At 38.2% G+C, this 16,746-nt stretch overlaps 1 protein-coding gene across 1 annotated transcript in view; it reads right to left on the bottom strand.

Annotated features, from left to right (window-relative positions):
- The window catches only part of LOC128649466 (protein Hook homolog 3-like), a 227,087-nt gene extending 211,327 nt beyond the window's left edge, over positions 1–15,760 (bottom strand). Inside the window, 1 exon segment of the mRNA XM_053702748.1 lies at positions 15,493–15,760. Coding sequence (XP_053558723.1) covers positions 15,493–15,549 — 57 coding nt within the window. The 5' untranslated portion in view covers positions 15,550–15,760.
- Positions 15,761–16,746: the final 986 nt, after the last annotated feature.

The raw sequence follows: 16,746 nt of genomic DNA, 5'->3' as shown, positions 1-16,746 counted from the left end.
GATACATCATTGAAAAAGGCGGACAATTACCTTTCCAACTGTGTGTCTTGAGGTTTTGTAGAAGTTAAGGGAGCAGAGATAGAATGGGTTTTACATGCACCCCTCCCCATTCTTTTTGTCCCTGCTTCTGGGTTTTTGGGTCTAAGTGACATCACCATGTCCAAACCTGGCAATGTCACTTACATTCCCAAAATCCCCAAACTGACGTCACCTCGTAAGCCACCAAAGACCTAAAATGTCTAAAATGTAAAATGATATATTCACATGTATGTAATCAACCAATGTATATTGTTGATGTTGAATAACAGTATAGCGATTTATTAATGAAGGATAATAATGATATTTATATAATAAAAAAATAAGACGACATCATCTAGAATCAGGGTGGATAGAAATCAATGATTTAAAAAAAAAAAAAAGGGACCTCATTTTGGCCCTAACCTCTGACGAAGAAGTAACATATAAGATAAAAACGTTAAAAACGCGTAAGGTGTGTTTTGTGGGCTACCCGGTCCTGGCAGCCTTATAATTTCCTTGTATAGGGACTGATTTTACGGCACAAACATACCTCATATGTTTGAGGTTGTATCCTGTAAGCCAGGGGTCGACAAATTTGTTTGAAATTTAGGAGCCAGTAAGAATATTTAGGAGCCAGACAGTGGCATTTGTATATATTACATATGGAGAATAATCTGAAAAAGTTAGGAGTCAGGGGTAAAATTCTAGGAGCCAGTGGCTACCTGGGTTTGTCGAGCCCTGTAAGCATATCTCTGTCTGCGCTTTTATTAACAATAATTAAAAGTTTTTACATTATTGCAGTTTCTCTTTCTCCCTCTTTTCTATGCCCTTGTTTTTGCTCCATATAGAGTTAGCCTTGAGGGTTAGATTTCTTAGAGAATCTGGGAGACCGAACTGGATACTCACACTTGGAGCGGATGGGTTGATGACAGGACCTATTCATACTTCCTCCTCCCTCCCCCTACTACTGACTGAGCTTTCCACTTACCTCATAGGATTGAGGTAAAGGTCGGCGAGTACCCCTTTTACAGCCATTTTTCACACTGGGACTCCAGGACGTATTACTGTGGAACTTTTTTTGATTTTCATCCTATTATGAACTGTTTGGAGCATTTGGAGATCTTGTGTTAAGATATCACACTTGGAACTCTGATACGTGTTTTGTTTTGCCTGATTTGATACAGATTGCTGTTAATATAACATATATATTATTATTTTATTATTATCGGTTATTTGTAGAGCGCCAACAGATTCTGCAGCGCTATAAACAAAGGCAGAGTACAACAAAACAATTATATGGATCAAATGGGTAGAGGGCCCTGCCAAGAGTTGCACTGTTGAAGTCAGCTCTTAAGAAGGTGATCTACAAACAGCTGGACTCTTAGGCTTACATGCTAAGGGGGTTCAGGGGATAGCGATGGAGGAGAGGAACTGGTATAAAGAAAAGTTAGCGTAGGTTGTATGCATCCCTGAACAGAAGAGTCTTTAGGGAGCGCTTGAAGCTTTCAAAACTAGGGGAGAGTCTTGTGGAGCGAGGCAGAGAGTTCCACAAGATGGGAGCCAGTCTGGAGAAGTCTTGTAAACGGGAGTGTGATGAAGTAACAAGAGAGGAGGAGAGTAGGAGAAGGGGATGGGAGGGAGAGTATCTGGGACAAGGTCTGAGATATAGGGGGGAGCAGTGCAGTTGAGGGCTTTGTATGTCAGAGTGAGAATTATTATAGAGGCAAGAGGAAGTCAGTGAAGGGATCGGCAGCGAGGTACAGCAGATGAAGAGCGACGTGTAAGGAAGATGAGCCTGGCAGAGGCATTCATTACGGATTATAAAGGAGCTAGGCGGCAGGTGGGGAGACCAGAGAGGACAGAATTGCAGTAATCGAGGTGGGAAAGGATGAGAACGTGGATTAAAATCTTAGTTGTGTCTTGTGTAAGGAAGTGTCTAATTTTAGAGATGTTTTTAAGGTGGAAGCGGCAGGATTTAGCCAAAGACTGAATGTGAGGAGTGAACGAAAGATCTGAGTCAAATGTGACCCAGAGACATCGGGCATGCGGGGTAGGGGTAATGATGGAGTTGTCAACAGTTATAGAAAGATTGGGGGTGGAGATTTTGGAAGAAGGGGGAAAAAATAAGGAGCTCAGTTTTGGAGAGATTTAGCTTGAGGTAGTGAGAGGACATCCAGGAAGAGAGATGTGAGAAAGACAGTTAGTGACACAGGTTAGCAAGAAAGGAGATAGGTCTGGTGCAGAGAAGTAGATTTGGGTGTCGTCGACATACAAAATGATACTGGAAACCGTGAGACTTTATTAGGGAACTTAGTGATGACGTGTAGATTGAGAAGAGAAGGGGACCGAGGACAGAGCCTTTCGGTACTCCAACATAAAGTGGTGATGGGGCAGAGGAGGCCCCAGATAAGGTTACACTAAAGGTACGGTTTGACAGGTAGTAAGAGAGCCACAAGAGGACTGTGTCACAGATGCCGAAGGATTGGAGCAAAAGAGGGTGGTCAACAGTGTCAAAGGCTTCGGACAGATCAAGGAGGATAAGCAGAGAAAAGTGGCCTTTTGATTTTGCTGTAAGTAGGTCGTTGGTAACCTTAACAATTGCTGTCTCTGTGGAGTGATGGGGACGAAATCCAGATTGCAGTGGGTCAAGGAGGGAGTTTAATGTTAGGAAATGGGACAGGCGTGCATATACTAGTTTTTCCAAGAAGCTTTGAGGCAAGAGGGATGAGGGAAATAGGGCGGTAGTTGGATGGGGAGGTAGGATCAATGGAAGGTTTTTTGAGGATAGGTGTGACTAGTGCATGTTTCAGAGATGAGGGAAATATACCGGGGTGCTGAGGGAGAGGTTGAAAATGTGTGTTAGTATAGGGGTAATGGTAGCAGAGAGGGAGGGGAGTAGCTGTATAAGTGCCAAAACTTCTTCCTCAGTAACAGGGGAGAATGAGCTAAGTTTAAGGTTATGTGGGTTGTGGTTGATTAACCCCTTAATGACCGCAGCACTTTTCCATTTTCTGTCCGTTTGGGACCAAGGCTATTTTTACATTTCTGCGGTGTTTGTGTTTAGCTGTAATTTTCCTCTTACTCATTTACTGTACCCACACATATTATATACCGTTTTTCTCACCATTAAATGGACTTTCTAAAGATACCATTATTTTCATCATATCTTATTTACTATAAAAAACATTATAAAATATGAGGAAAAAAATGGAAAAACACACTTTTTCTAACTTTGACCCCCAAAATCTGTTACACATCTACAACCACCAAAAAACACCCATGCTAAATAGTTTCTAAATTTTGTCCTGAGTTTAGAAATACCCAATGTTTACATGTTCTTTGCTTTTTTTGCAAGTTATAGGGCCATAAATACAAGTAGCACTTTGCTATTTCAAAACCACTTTTTTTCAAAATTAGCGCTAGTTACATTGGAACACTAATATCTTTCAGGAATCCCTGAATATCCATTGACATGTATATATATTTTTTTTAGAAGACATCCCAAAGTATTGATCTAGGCCCATTTTGGTATATTTCATGCCACCATTTCACCGCCAAATGCGATCAAATAAAAAAAATTGTTCACTTTTTCACAATTTTTTTCACAAACTTTAGGTTTCTCACTGAAATTATTTACAAACAACTTATGCAATTATAACATAAATGGTTGTAAATGCTTCTCTGGGATCCCCTTTGTTCAGAAATAGCAGACATATATGGCTTTGGCTTTGCTTTTTGGTAATTAGAAGGCTGCTAAATGCCACTGCGCACAATACGTGTATTATGCCCAGCAGTGAAGGGGTTAATTAGGGAGCATGTAGTGAGCTTCTAGGGTTAATTTTAGCTTTAGTGTAGTGTAGTAGACAACCCCAAGTATTGATCTAGGCCCATTTTGGTATATTTCATGCCACCATTTCACCGCCAAATGCGATCAAATAAAAAAAAACGTTAATTTTTTCACAATTTTAGGTTTCTCACTGAAATTATTTACAAACAGCTTGTGCAATTATGGCACAAATGGTTGTAAATGCTTCTCTGGGATGTCCTTTGTTCAGAAATAGCTGACATATATGACTTTGGCGTTGCTTTTTGGTAATTAGAAAGTCGCTAAATGCTGCTGCGAATCACACATGTATTATGGCTAGCAGTGAAGGGGTTAATTAGGTAGTTTGTAGGGAGCTTGCAGGGTTAATTTTAGCTTTAGTGTAGATATCAGCCTCCCACCTGACACATCCCACCCCCTGATCACTCCCAAACAGCTCCCTTCCCTCCCCCACCCCACAATTGTCACCGCCATCTTAAGTACTGGCAGAAAGTCTGCCAGTACTAAAATAAAAGGTTTTTTCTAAAAGAAAAAAAAAAGCATATTTACATATGCTGTGTTTAGGATCCCCCCTTAGCCCCCAACCTCCCTGATCCCCCCAAAACAGCTCTCTAAGCCCCCCCTCTGCCTTATTGGGGGCTATCTTGGGTACTGGCAGCTGTCTGCCAGTACCCAGTTTGCACACAAACAAATGTTTATTTTTTTATTATTTTTTATTTTTTTCTGTAGTGTAGCTTCACCCCCAACCCCCCGACCAACCCCCACAACATAAATTACATCTAAGGTTTTTTTTTTACATTCATGGTCCCACTTTTATTTTGTTATGGGACACATTTTTCTGTAGTGTAGCGGTTCCCACCCGCTCCCTCCCCGTGCACGCGCCCGCCCCCTCATGCATGTGCGCGCGCCCCCCCGGACTCCCCCGCCCACGATCCCGCCCCCCTCCACATGACCAGGGCCATCGATGGCCGCCACCCACCTCCCACACCGGCTCCCACCCACCAACGATACCGGCCATCGATGTCCGGTGCAGAGAGGGCCACAGAGTGGCTCTCTCTGCATCGGATGGCCGTAGAAGGTTATTGCAGGATGCCTCCATATCGAGGCATCACTGCAATAACCGGAAAGCAGCTGGAAGCGAGCAGGATCGCTTCCAGCTGCTTTCCACACCGAGGACGTGCAGGGTACGTTCTCAGGCGTTAACTGCCTTTTTTCTGAGGACGTACCCTGCACGTCCTCAGTCGTTAAGGGGTTAAGAGCATGGAATTATGTTGAGAGCTGATTTAGTTTCTGATGGGGTCGATGTGTAAATGAAGTGCCTGGCAAAGAAGTTGTATTAGGAGATTATATATATATATATATATATATATATATATATATATATATATATATATATATATATATATATATATATATATATATATATATATATATATATATATATATATATATATATATATATGTGACAGTATACCAAGCACAATACAGACTAAATATTTAAGATTCCTTCTTTATATTTATAAAGGACTGTAATTCAAAAGACATTATGAAATAATAAAACAGTTTTATTTGTCACAAAGTTCACTGAACATGTTTATAAATAAAAAATATTACAATAAAATATTAAATTTAAAGGGGTGATGCAATTGGGTTGTAGGGCTGTTGTATAACATCAATCTGACATTTATATGGAGGTTCGACTCTAAGTTGAACAGTCTTTCACTTTCCACCATACTGCATGGGGCAGAAAGATATTTTTGGTCCATTTTAGCCAGAACTGGAAATCTGTTTATTAACTGCCCAGTACTTCAGGGGTTTTTCTGAACGAGGTACAGTGATCTCTCCTACAATAATACAAATAACAGCAATTTGTATTGGCAGAACAGTAGTAAACAAATTTTAGTTGAGTCTCCACTCCAGTTTAAAATGAAATGGGAACATGCAGTTTGAAAAAACGCCACAACGTAGCATATGGGTAGGAAGTGGAGGTATCGGTTTAAGTATCGGTGCATTTGCACGAGTACTCATGCAAATACTTGGTATCGGTACCGATACCGATACCAGTATCGGTATCGGTGCAACCCTAATATATATATAAATAAAAGCCTAAATTATGTCCTGTATCTTTCTTTACTAAGCAAGATAATCTGATTTTAAAGGGATTTTTATATAAATTTTTTATATAAAATATTTAGTTGCGAGTAATGAAACAACTTTCATTACTATTATTTATTTGCCCCTTTTTGGCCCCTTTTCAAGTAATTTATATTTCAAAATTGAGCAATTTCTATTTCTCTGAACTTGAAATGCACCCTGATGACTTATCAAGGCTAGCTCTGCTACATATAAATGCCGAATTGGATTTTTCAGATAACAACTGCATAACAGAGTACTTTATATTTACTTTATGACAGTAGTGAGCCTTGTTGTCCATGGAGTAAAACCCAGATTGCCTTTACTTAAAAAGGCAAATGGTGGTTGGAATTTATCTGTTGAAAATTAATTGCAGTAAAAATTATTTTAAAAACATTAAGAGTTGGCTGGTGTGTTATTCTTATTCTATAGCAACAGAACAGAAATATCTTGTAATTAAAAAAAGTGTGTACTGGGTCTTTAAGAAATCACTATGTGGAATACCATATTAGCCTGTATAAAGATTCAGTTGATGAAGGCCAATTATATATTATATATATATATATATATATATATATATATATATATATATATATATATATATATATATATATATATATATATATATATATATATATATATATATATATCAAATAACTCATCCACATTCCTTATTTGGGAAGATCTAATCAGGACCTGCAGCTTACTAGGAGTAGACAAGGACAGATACATTTTTTTGTGCAAAAGTTCCATTGTTTTGCAGCTTCTTATCTAATAAACTCTGCCAGGTAGGGACAGTTATGTAGCAGGGTTAGGCTTATGAAGTCTGCCATGTGCACTTTCATTTTCAGAGATAAATTACAAGAGGGGCAGTAAATCGTAAAATAGCAACGCAAAGTTGTTTTACTATGTAGAATTAAGCATTTTATATTACAATCTCCAAAGTATCAATAAAAGAATTAATCGTGTCCTACTTTAAAAAAAACACTCTGGACAGCTTGCAAAGCTCTGCTGGTGAAGAGGGGCAAACCTATGAAATACTATCAAGAAATTATTTAGTGAAGGAACGTGCATTTAAAAAAAAGAAAAAAGTCTATGTGCATTTGCCAATGAAAAAACAGTAATACATTTTGCTAGAGGCATTTTTTGCTAACAGAAGTATATTGCAAAAACGTTTCTATTTAAAACAGAAATGCACATTTCAATTTTAACCTTTCTATCCCCTTAACAAATTAGAGTCATACTTTGTATATTTATCATTGAACTTTGTATTTGTTGACAGATTTAATTTCCCAGAGAGCTTCATTACTTTCTATGTGCCCAACGATCAAAGATTCTCCTGCTAGTAGAGAACTCACTGAATGCAAAGAGAAAGGGTGAAACCTGCAAGTCCTTGATAGATGCCTCCCATATTGAGCTGTGCTCAGATGAGAGCACTGCGAGATCTCTTCTTATTCTAGACAGGCAACTTTTGCTATACTTGTCAAAGGGTGTACTCTGCATTTCTGTATGTGAAGGAGAGACCAGCCCAGTGCAGTATAGCACTGCATGACACAAGTGTTTGTTAAATTTACATATTGTGCTTTATATTTTATACTACTTAACACTTCACAAAGGGGCCTTTAAGATTACATTTAAGCTTTATACTTTCTATTTTGTATTTTAATGTATTTAGATTCTGTATTTCACAAATTCTGATTAAGTTTTGAAAGTTACTTTAACAAATTAGGATCATACTTTGTAACAAGGAAACTTTTATAATCAGCCCCTCAAGGAGTCTAATTATCTAAGAAGTCTCATAAGTGCGGCGAGATCCCTCAAATAATTTTAAAAAGGCAATTTTTTCTTGTGAGCGGTTATCTGGCTATGAAGGAAAGACACCTACATTGCACTATATATAAAAAAAAAAAAGTTCTCTCCATGCTAGCAAAGTTTTTGATCATTACCCTTACTATTAGTGTTTTGTGTATGAAGAGATAAGACGATGCTTTTCTGCATAGAAGGTGATGAAATAAAGGCTTGTTCCATCTACAAGTTCAGCCCATTTTAAAAGGTTTTGGTTCCAAAGAGCAAAACAGGTATTTTATAAACAAAAATAAACTGCAATTTCCTATACATTTTATAACATGCAGCCTATGGCAGAACATAAAATTTGGGGGTGTTAACAAAAAGGTGGTCAGAAAGTCGAATGGCCTATCAGCAGAGAACACCAGATGCTTCTAAATAAAACTGTTCTGTCCACAATTCACTGAAATATGGATAGTAAAAAACAAAGCCAACAACATAATAAAAGAATTAACAGGACAGGTGAGGGCTTGGATTATCCAAGAATATACATTTGCAAATAAAAAAAAATAATAATAAAAAGCAGTGGTGTCAGACTTTTTTTTTTTTAACTGAATAGGTTTTTCCCCTCAAAGGATTGGAGAACAACTTTATAAATAAAAGCCAAGTTCAACTGAGAATGCAATGGGAGAATAAAATGAATACAATTGCTAATGGGAAATACATTTTTGGAATATGGATGAGAGTTATTTGCAAGAGATATATATAGTTATAAATTTTGCCCTCATCAACTGAATTTTTACACAGACTAATTTTGCATTACACATAATGCTTTCTTAAAGGCACAATAAACACCTTGTAATTACAAGACATTTCTGTCAAGTATTAACATTTTTAAAACAAATTAACATCATTTTTACTACAATTATTTTTAATTTTTTAATAGCTAAATTTCAGCTTCTTTGGAGAAGCCAAGCTGGGTTTTAGTCCACAGACAACAAGGCTTGAGTCATCACTGTCATAAAGTTAGTATAAAGTACTCTGTTTTGCAGTTGTTATCTGATAAAGCCAGTAGGGCATGTATATGTAGCAGAGTTAGCCTTGAGAAGTCAGCAGGGTGCATTTCAAGTTTGGAGAATTAGAAATTGCTCAAATTTACAAAGCTAATTTACATGAAAAGGAAGCAACATAAATAATGAAAATATTGCAAAGTTGTTTCATCACACATAACTAAACATTTTATAGAAAAATCTCAAGGTGTTTACTGTCCCTTTAAATCAGATTATCTTGCTTCATAAAGAAAGCTACAGTACATAATTGTAAACATTAAATATATATTGAAGTTATTTATATATAGGCATAATTATATATACACAGTATCTCACAAAAGTGAGTAAACCCCTTACATTTTTGTAAATATTTTATTATACCTTTTCTTGTGACAACACTGAAGAAATTACACTTTGCTACAATGTAAAGTAGTGAGTGTACAGCCTGTATAACAGTGTAAATTTGATGTCCCCTCAAAATAACTCGACACACAGCCATTAATGTCTAAACCATTGGCAACAAAAGTGAGTACACCCCTAAGTGGAAATGTCCAAATTGGGCCCAATTAGCTATTTTCCCTTCCCGGTGTCTTGTGACTCAGTGTTACAAGGTCTCAGGTGTGAATAGGGAGCAGGTGTGTTAAATTTGGCGTTATCACTCTCATACTGGTCACTGGAAGTTCAACATTGCACCTCATGGCAAAGACCTCTCTGAGGATCTGAAAAAAAGAATTTTTGCTCTACATAAAGATTGCCTAGGCTATAAGAAGATTGCCCTGAAGACCCTGAAATTGACCAAGACCCTGAAACTAAGCTGCAGCACAGTGGGCAAGACCATACAGCGGTTTCACAGGACAAGTTCCACTCAGAACAGGCCTCACCATGGTCAACCAGAGAAGTTGAGTGCACATACTCAGCGTCATATCCAGAGGTTGTCTTTGGGAAATAGACGTATGAGTGCTGCCAGCATTGCTGCAGAGGTTCAAGGGGTGGGGGGGGGGGTCAGCCTGTCAGTGCTCAGACCATACGCCGTACACTGCATCAAATTGGTCTGCATGGCTGTCATCCCAGAAGGAAGCCTCTTCTAAAGATGATGCACAAGAAAGCCTGCAGTTTGCTGAAGACAAGCAGACTAAGGACATGGATTACTGGAAACATGTCCTGGGTCCCATGAGACCAAGATAAACTTATTTGGTTCAGATGGTGTCAAGCGTGTGTGGCGGCAACCCAGTGAGGAGAACAAAGACAAGTGTGTCTTGCCTACAGTCAAGCATGGTGATGGGAGTGTCATGCTCTGGGCCTGCATGAATTCTGCCAGCACTGGGGAGCTACTGTTCACTGAGAGAACTATGAATGCCAACATGTACTGTGACATACTGAAGCAGAGCATGATGCCCTCCCTTCGGATACTGGGCCGCAGGGCAGTATTCCAACATGATAATGACCCCAAACACACCTCCAAGACGACCACTGCCTTGCTAAAGAAGCGGAGGGTAAAGGTGATGGACTGGCCAAGCATGTCTCCAGACCTAAACCCTATTGAGCATCTGTGGGGCATCCTCAAATGGAAGGTGGTGAGCGCAAGGTCTCTAACATCCACCAGCTCTGTGATGTTGTCATGGAGGAGTGGAAGAGGACTCCAGTGGTAACCTGTGAAGCTCTGGTGAACTCCATGCCCAAGAGGGTTAAGGCAGTGCTGGAAAGTAATGGTGGCCACACAAAATATTGACAGTTTGGACATTTCCACTTAGGGGTGTACTCACTTTTGTTGCCAACAGTTGAGACATTAATGGCTGTGTTTTGAGTTATTTTGAAGGGACAGCAAATGTACACTGTTATACAGGCTGTACACTCACTACTTTACATTGTAGCAAAGTGTAATTTCTTCAGTGTTGTCACATGAAAAAATATAATAAAATATTTACAAAAATGTGAGGGGTGTACTCACTTTTGTGAGATACTGTATATGTAAAAAATAATAATAATATTATTATTATTATTATTATTATTATTATTATTATTAATTATATATATATATATATATATATATATATATATATATATATATATATATATATATATATATATATATATATATATATCATTCATTCAATTACCAAGCTGATTAGCACCACTCTATTTATCAAATAAACCCGCTTATTTGCATGTCCTGATTATTTAAAATACATATCAGGGCACACTGTGCATGGGGGGGGGGGAGAAAGCAATTTAAGATACACCAAAAAAGAAGGTGTGGGTTAAACCCACATATAGTTCCTTTTGTCCGGCACCAAAGTATTTATATATGGTTAAACATCTAGCTAAATAGTACAATTAACAGGTGCAGGACTTACAGGTATAGTATCTAAATATGCAGAAAAGAAACACCCAATAAATCATATAAAACAATATAATAGGGTAATTTTATAGGACTAAATGATACTTTATTGCCACCTTAAAAACAACACGAATGTGTTCCCACTTATATAGATTACTAGAATCATTCTGTGTTCATTAGATACTGAGGGACCAATAGTGTCAGTCTTGAACCAAAGGAAAACGGATTTTCAGGTATTGTATAAAAGTCTCTGACAGGCAGATCACAATGGAACATGGGCATAAAACGTTCCGTTGAATGGGAGATATATCAAGGCCATCTACTCACAGGTTTAATTGAGACATATCAAGGGTTACCGATTTTAACAGTTTCTGTAGGAGGATATTATCAAATCGGCTGATTTCTGTGTGATGCAACTATCACCTCCAAGGTTTTACGGCTAGAAGAAAGTTATACGCCTACCTCACCAGGTGAGAAATACCATATTGCCATCAAACAACACATAAAATCGCAGTTGAATTTCCTGCGCCTACCTTGATTGTAGTTTGTCTTATCCACAGCGGCTTGCTTCTACACCCACACAGGGAACATACCACAGCTCTGTCTTTAGCAGGTAGGACGAGTAGTGCTGTTATCCCCCTTCCGTGATTAGTGCAATTCCGCAGTCAAATTATATTTACCCTAAGTAAGAGTGCCTGAATCTCTAACCACTCCTGTATTGCCGGTGAGCATTTGCAGAGGGTTCAGCTGTAACCCCCTTGTAGATTGAAGATTGCTTGCAATGTGCGTTTCACCCTCATTGGTGCACCAATGAGGGTGAAACACGAGTCACAAGCAATCTTCAAATCTAGCTGAACCCTCTGCAAATGCTCACCGGCAATACTGGAGTGATTAGAGATTCAGGCACTCTAACTTAGGGTAAAGATTATTTGACTGCGGAATTGCAGTAATCACGGAAGGAGGATAACAGCACTACTCTTCCCAGGGTCGGCTACAAGGGGGGGCATTGGGGGGCAATGCCCACCCAAATGGAATGCTGTGCCCCCTCAAAAAATATTGATATGATCATACGCTTTTAAAATAATAAATAAAATAATGAATTGCTATGTAATGCTGCATGCTCAGGGCAGAGTTATCTGCCAAACTGTGAGGTTGCATCACGCATCTGCAAGGAGCTCCGTGTCTTAACCGATTATTTGAAATTGGAAGTTAGAGACTTTTTGGACTTGTCTTTAACCCTATTAATTGTACCTAACTATTGTGAGTTACTCATTTTCTTAAACAATAGACCATGATAAGAATATTATTGTATTATATAATAAATAAGTCTATAAATGGTTACCAGCTTCTATCAACGCCTCAAAAGTGAACTGTGATCTTAGGCTGGGCCTAAGATCACAGTGCACTTTTGAGGCGTCGATAGAAGCCGGTAGCCATTTATAGACTTATATTTATATGATACAATCATATTCTCATAGGTTCACAGTACATAAGTTGTATTAAGTAGCCTGATATACGTTAGTTATTGCAAAACAGGTATAGAAAAATCTAATCTACAAAATAACCAGTACCTGAAAACCTAGTATCCTCACTGCTATTGCAAACAAAGGGGTTTAATTGCATTGGGGGGTTTGGGTGCATGGCTGTTTAGGGGACGATTGAGATTTGAGAATGAGTTTAAGGGTTTTGGATCATGGTGATTAAGGGGTGAATTGTTTTTAAGGAGCTATTGCACTGGGGGTCTCAAGTTTAATGGCTGTTTTAGTGCACTGCATAGGATTTAGACTTCATTCTTTTACCTAGTGATTTAGCACATATTCTCCAAATGTTAATAGTGGGGGATAAGCCAGCCAGAAGCTACACTTTCCTGCAGAATATGTAGGTCTGCTCTTATTTTGACTCTCATACATGCTTTGTAATTGCGTGTCCCCTCGTGAAAAAAAATGCCCCCCCATTTAATTTGCTCTGGAGCCGACACTGACTCGTCCTACCTGCTAAAGACAGAGCTGCGGTATGTTCCCTGTGTGGTGTAGAAGCAAGCTGATGAGGATAAGACAAACTACAATCAAGGTAGGCGCAGGAAATTAAACTGCGATTCTATGTGTTGTTTAATGGCGATATGGTATATCTCACGTTGTGAGGTAGGCGTATAACTTTCTTCTAGCCGTAAAACCTTGGAGATGATAGTCGCATCACACAGAAATGAGCCGATCTGATAATATCCTCCTGCAGAAACTGTTACAATTAGTAACCCTTGATATGTCGCAATTAACCCTGTGAGTAGATAGCCTTGATATATCTCCCACTCAACGGAACGTTTTATGCCCATGTCCCATTGTGATCTGCCTGTCAGAGACTTTTATACAATCTGTTTTCCTTTGGTTCAAGACTGACACTATTGGTCTCTCAGTATCTAATGAACACAGAATAATTCTAGTAATCTTTATAAGGGAACCCACATTTGTGTTGTTGTATTTAAAGGGACATTATACACTCATTTTTTCTTTGCATAAATGTTTTGTAGATAATATATTTATATAGCCCATAAAGTTTTTTTTTAAAATTAATGTATAGTTTTGCTTATTTTTAAATAACATTGCTCTGATTTTCAGACTCCTAACCAAGCCCCAAAGTTTTATATGAATACGCTCGACTACCTACTCCAGCTTGCTCCTGTTTGTGTAAAGGGTCTTTTCATATGCAAAAGAAGGGGGAGGGGGGGAGTGTCTTATTTGCCACTTGCAGTGGGCTTTCCAGCTACCTTTTCAACAGAGCCAAACTGACAGCTTCTAAGTAAGTTTTTAAACAGTTTTATACTGGATTTTTATTTCAGTATCTGTGCATATTATTCTTTATAGTAGTGTCTATTACATGCAGTTATATGAAAATGAGTGTATACTGTCCCTTTAAGGTGGCAATAAAGTATAATTTAATCCAATAAAATTACCCTATTATATTGTTTTATATGATGCATTGGGTGTTTCTTTTCTGCATATTTAGATACTATACCTGTACGTCCTGCCCCTGTTAATTTTACTATTTAGCTAGATGTTTAACCATATATACTTTGGTGCCGGACAAAGGGAACTATATGTGGGTTTAACCGAGACCTTTTTTGATGTGTATATTACAGTACCCCTTTAAAACTCCTCATGTGTCCTCTGCTGGGGTCAATAAGGGACAAATATGAATGAGCTACTACAGTGACCAAACAATCACTGTGTAGAATGCAATTGAGTTGCGCTTGTGAAGCCTGGAGTATGCACTTCAAATTATCAAACAACTTAGAAAACCTACAAGGAAAGAATGTTGCAAAGCCATTTTACTAGTATCCATAATTAACTATTTTATATTAGAGTATCAAGGTGTTTTCTGTGCACTAAATGACTGTATTACAAAAGAGATGCAGACATGTTTTAGACACATAAAAAAACGTATTTTGTTGGAAACATTTGCACTGTTTATAGTCCAGGAAAATATCCTTAATAAGATGTTTATCTTATACTTAGCACTTCTGCTCTTGCCAATATAAATCACTGTGTAGCATGCTGTAGAAATCTAAATCCAGCAGGATGCACTTTGATGTGTCAGGTAGCAGTGAAAAAAAATATAACATTAAATGTAAACACTGAATACACATTCCAAACATACTGTGTATTATTAAACATTTTATGGAGAATTCTATTTCATTGTCCATTTAATCTCAAATCTCGCCTTTTCAAAAAGCAGTAAATAAAAAAAAAAAACTGTAAAGTACTGGAGCAAATCATTTCTTACACCAATTACCACAGCTACCAAAGCGACAAGGGCCCCAATTATCAAACACATGGTAAAGATGCAAAGAAGAACAATGATAAACAGAACAATAGCAAAGAACACAAATTACCAATACCAGACTTCTCCCTATATACAAGCAATAAAACATATATTTGTATTAACATCACATGTTGTGTTATCAATAGATTTCTAAAATAAATAGCTAAACCAAGACAAAGGGTCTTTTTCCCCATACAATCCCCCTGCTGTATACTAAATGACACTGTCATTCACTACTTCAGTATTGTATTTGCTTTGTCTTTTACTGTTAATAACCTCTTAACTACCAAACAGGGCCAGACTGTTCAGTCTACCCTATTTAACCTTTTCAAACAGTTTAGGATGTTAAATATAATATTGATCCTATGGAACAAAAAGACAAAAAAATAAAAATTCTCAGTGACAGAGGCAATTGTATGTCTGACAGCAGTAGTCTCTCACTGCCAACCTATTCCTTATACTGATGTGCAGGGCCTCGCTCTTCAGCCTGCCTGGTTTGGGGGATGGGGAGATGCCTTCAGCAGACTTACCCACGTCAACAGACTTTCGCACAGATCCACCCGATCCAGTGACTCCACGTTTAACATCCTCCACCACTAGATCACAGCCTTAAACAGCGAAATGCGACCTACTCAGTGTGCTCAGACTCCTAATATAGGAATCCCGAAATAATCCAAAGTATATTAAGACTGACAGCAAAATCAGATTTTAATATTTAGTAGTGGAATACCACGGGGTGTAGCAGTGATAGTAGTTCCCAGCTGATGGAATGCTGGGATTTAAGCCCCCAGTGATATACAGCAGATCAATGCCCCACTATGTACAGCTGTCCTGGGCGTTCGGTAGGTGCCCCTACTGGCTGGGGAAGGGTGGTCGGTGTCCGGCGCCGCTGCTCCTCCTCTTCCCCCTGCTCTCACTGTCTGGGTGATACAGAGCAGCGGCTACAGCTGACACCCAGCCCGCACTGCGCACACTCGCAGCATCCGGATATTTGGCAAAGCGCGGTCCCGGAGGTCGTTTTTCTCTTACTATTATAACAGTAAAGAGCGGGCGTGCGCGGTGTGATGCAAAATATTTCGGAGATAACGGGATTTAGTTCATGAGAACTATCATAGAACATGGAATGAATCACTTAGATTTATGATAAAGTGTCATAATCTAAACAACTAGCACTGTGTGTGTAAGAGGTACTTGGGACCAGCAGGTTCATATGGGAAGCGGATCCTCTAAGTGCGCGCTCCCGCAAATATTTTTACCCAAATATCATAACCCAATAATATTTGACGTGGAAATATCAGCTTTGTAAACACACACAATGGGATAGACTACTTTGTTCTGATAACCCCCCCCCCCCCCCCTCATAGTCTTGGGTTCCTCTTTTTCAACTTTTAATAGACAAGTAATTAAAGTCAACATAGATTATATTCAATTTAAATATGACTTTTTTATTTCATAAGAGAGTTCCCAAAGTTTTCAATACTGTATGCACATGTTTATGTATAATAAAACTATTAATAGAATTATTAAATTACTATTAAAGTGATGGTTGACTTTTCCCTTTGTATAAACAGACATGGAATGTTAGTAATATTTTATATGCAGTTTAATTAATCAGTTGTAATGAAGATGCAATTTAACTAACTTTTTAATGTAGCACTGAAATTCTTATACCCTGTGCTCCGGCCGACCACACCATAATTCTTTTTTTTTTTTTTTTGTGAGATAATGGTTTGAATTGTTCTCCAATCGGCGCTCTAGCCCTATGGTACTCACACATTTTTTTT

Source organism: Bombina bombina, chromosome 2 (assembly GCF_027579735.1).
Source record: "Bombina bombina isolate aBomBom1 chromosome 2, aBomBom1.pri, whole genome shotgun sequence".
Lineage (NCBI taxonomy): Eukaryota > Metazoa > Chordata > Amphibia > Anura > Bombinatoridae > Bombina > Bombina bombina.
This window is presented reverse-complemented; position numbering and strand designations above follow the sequence as displayed.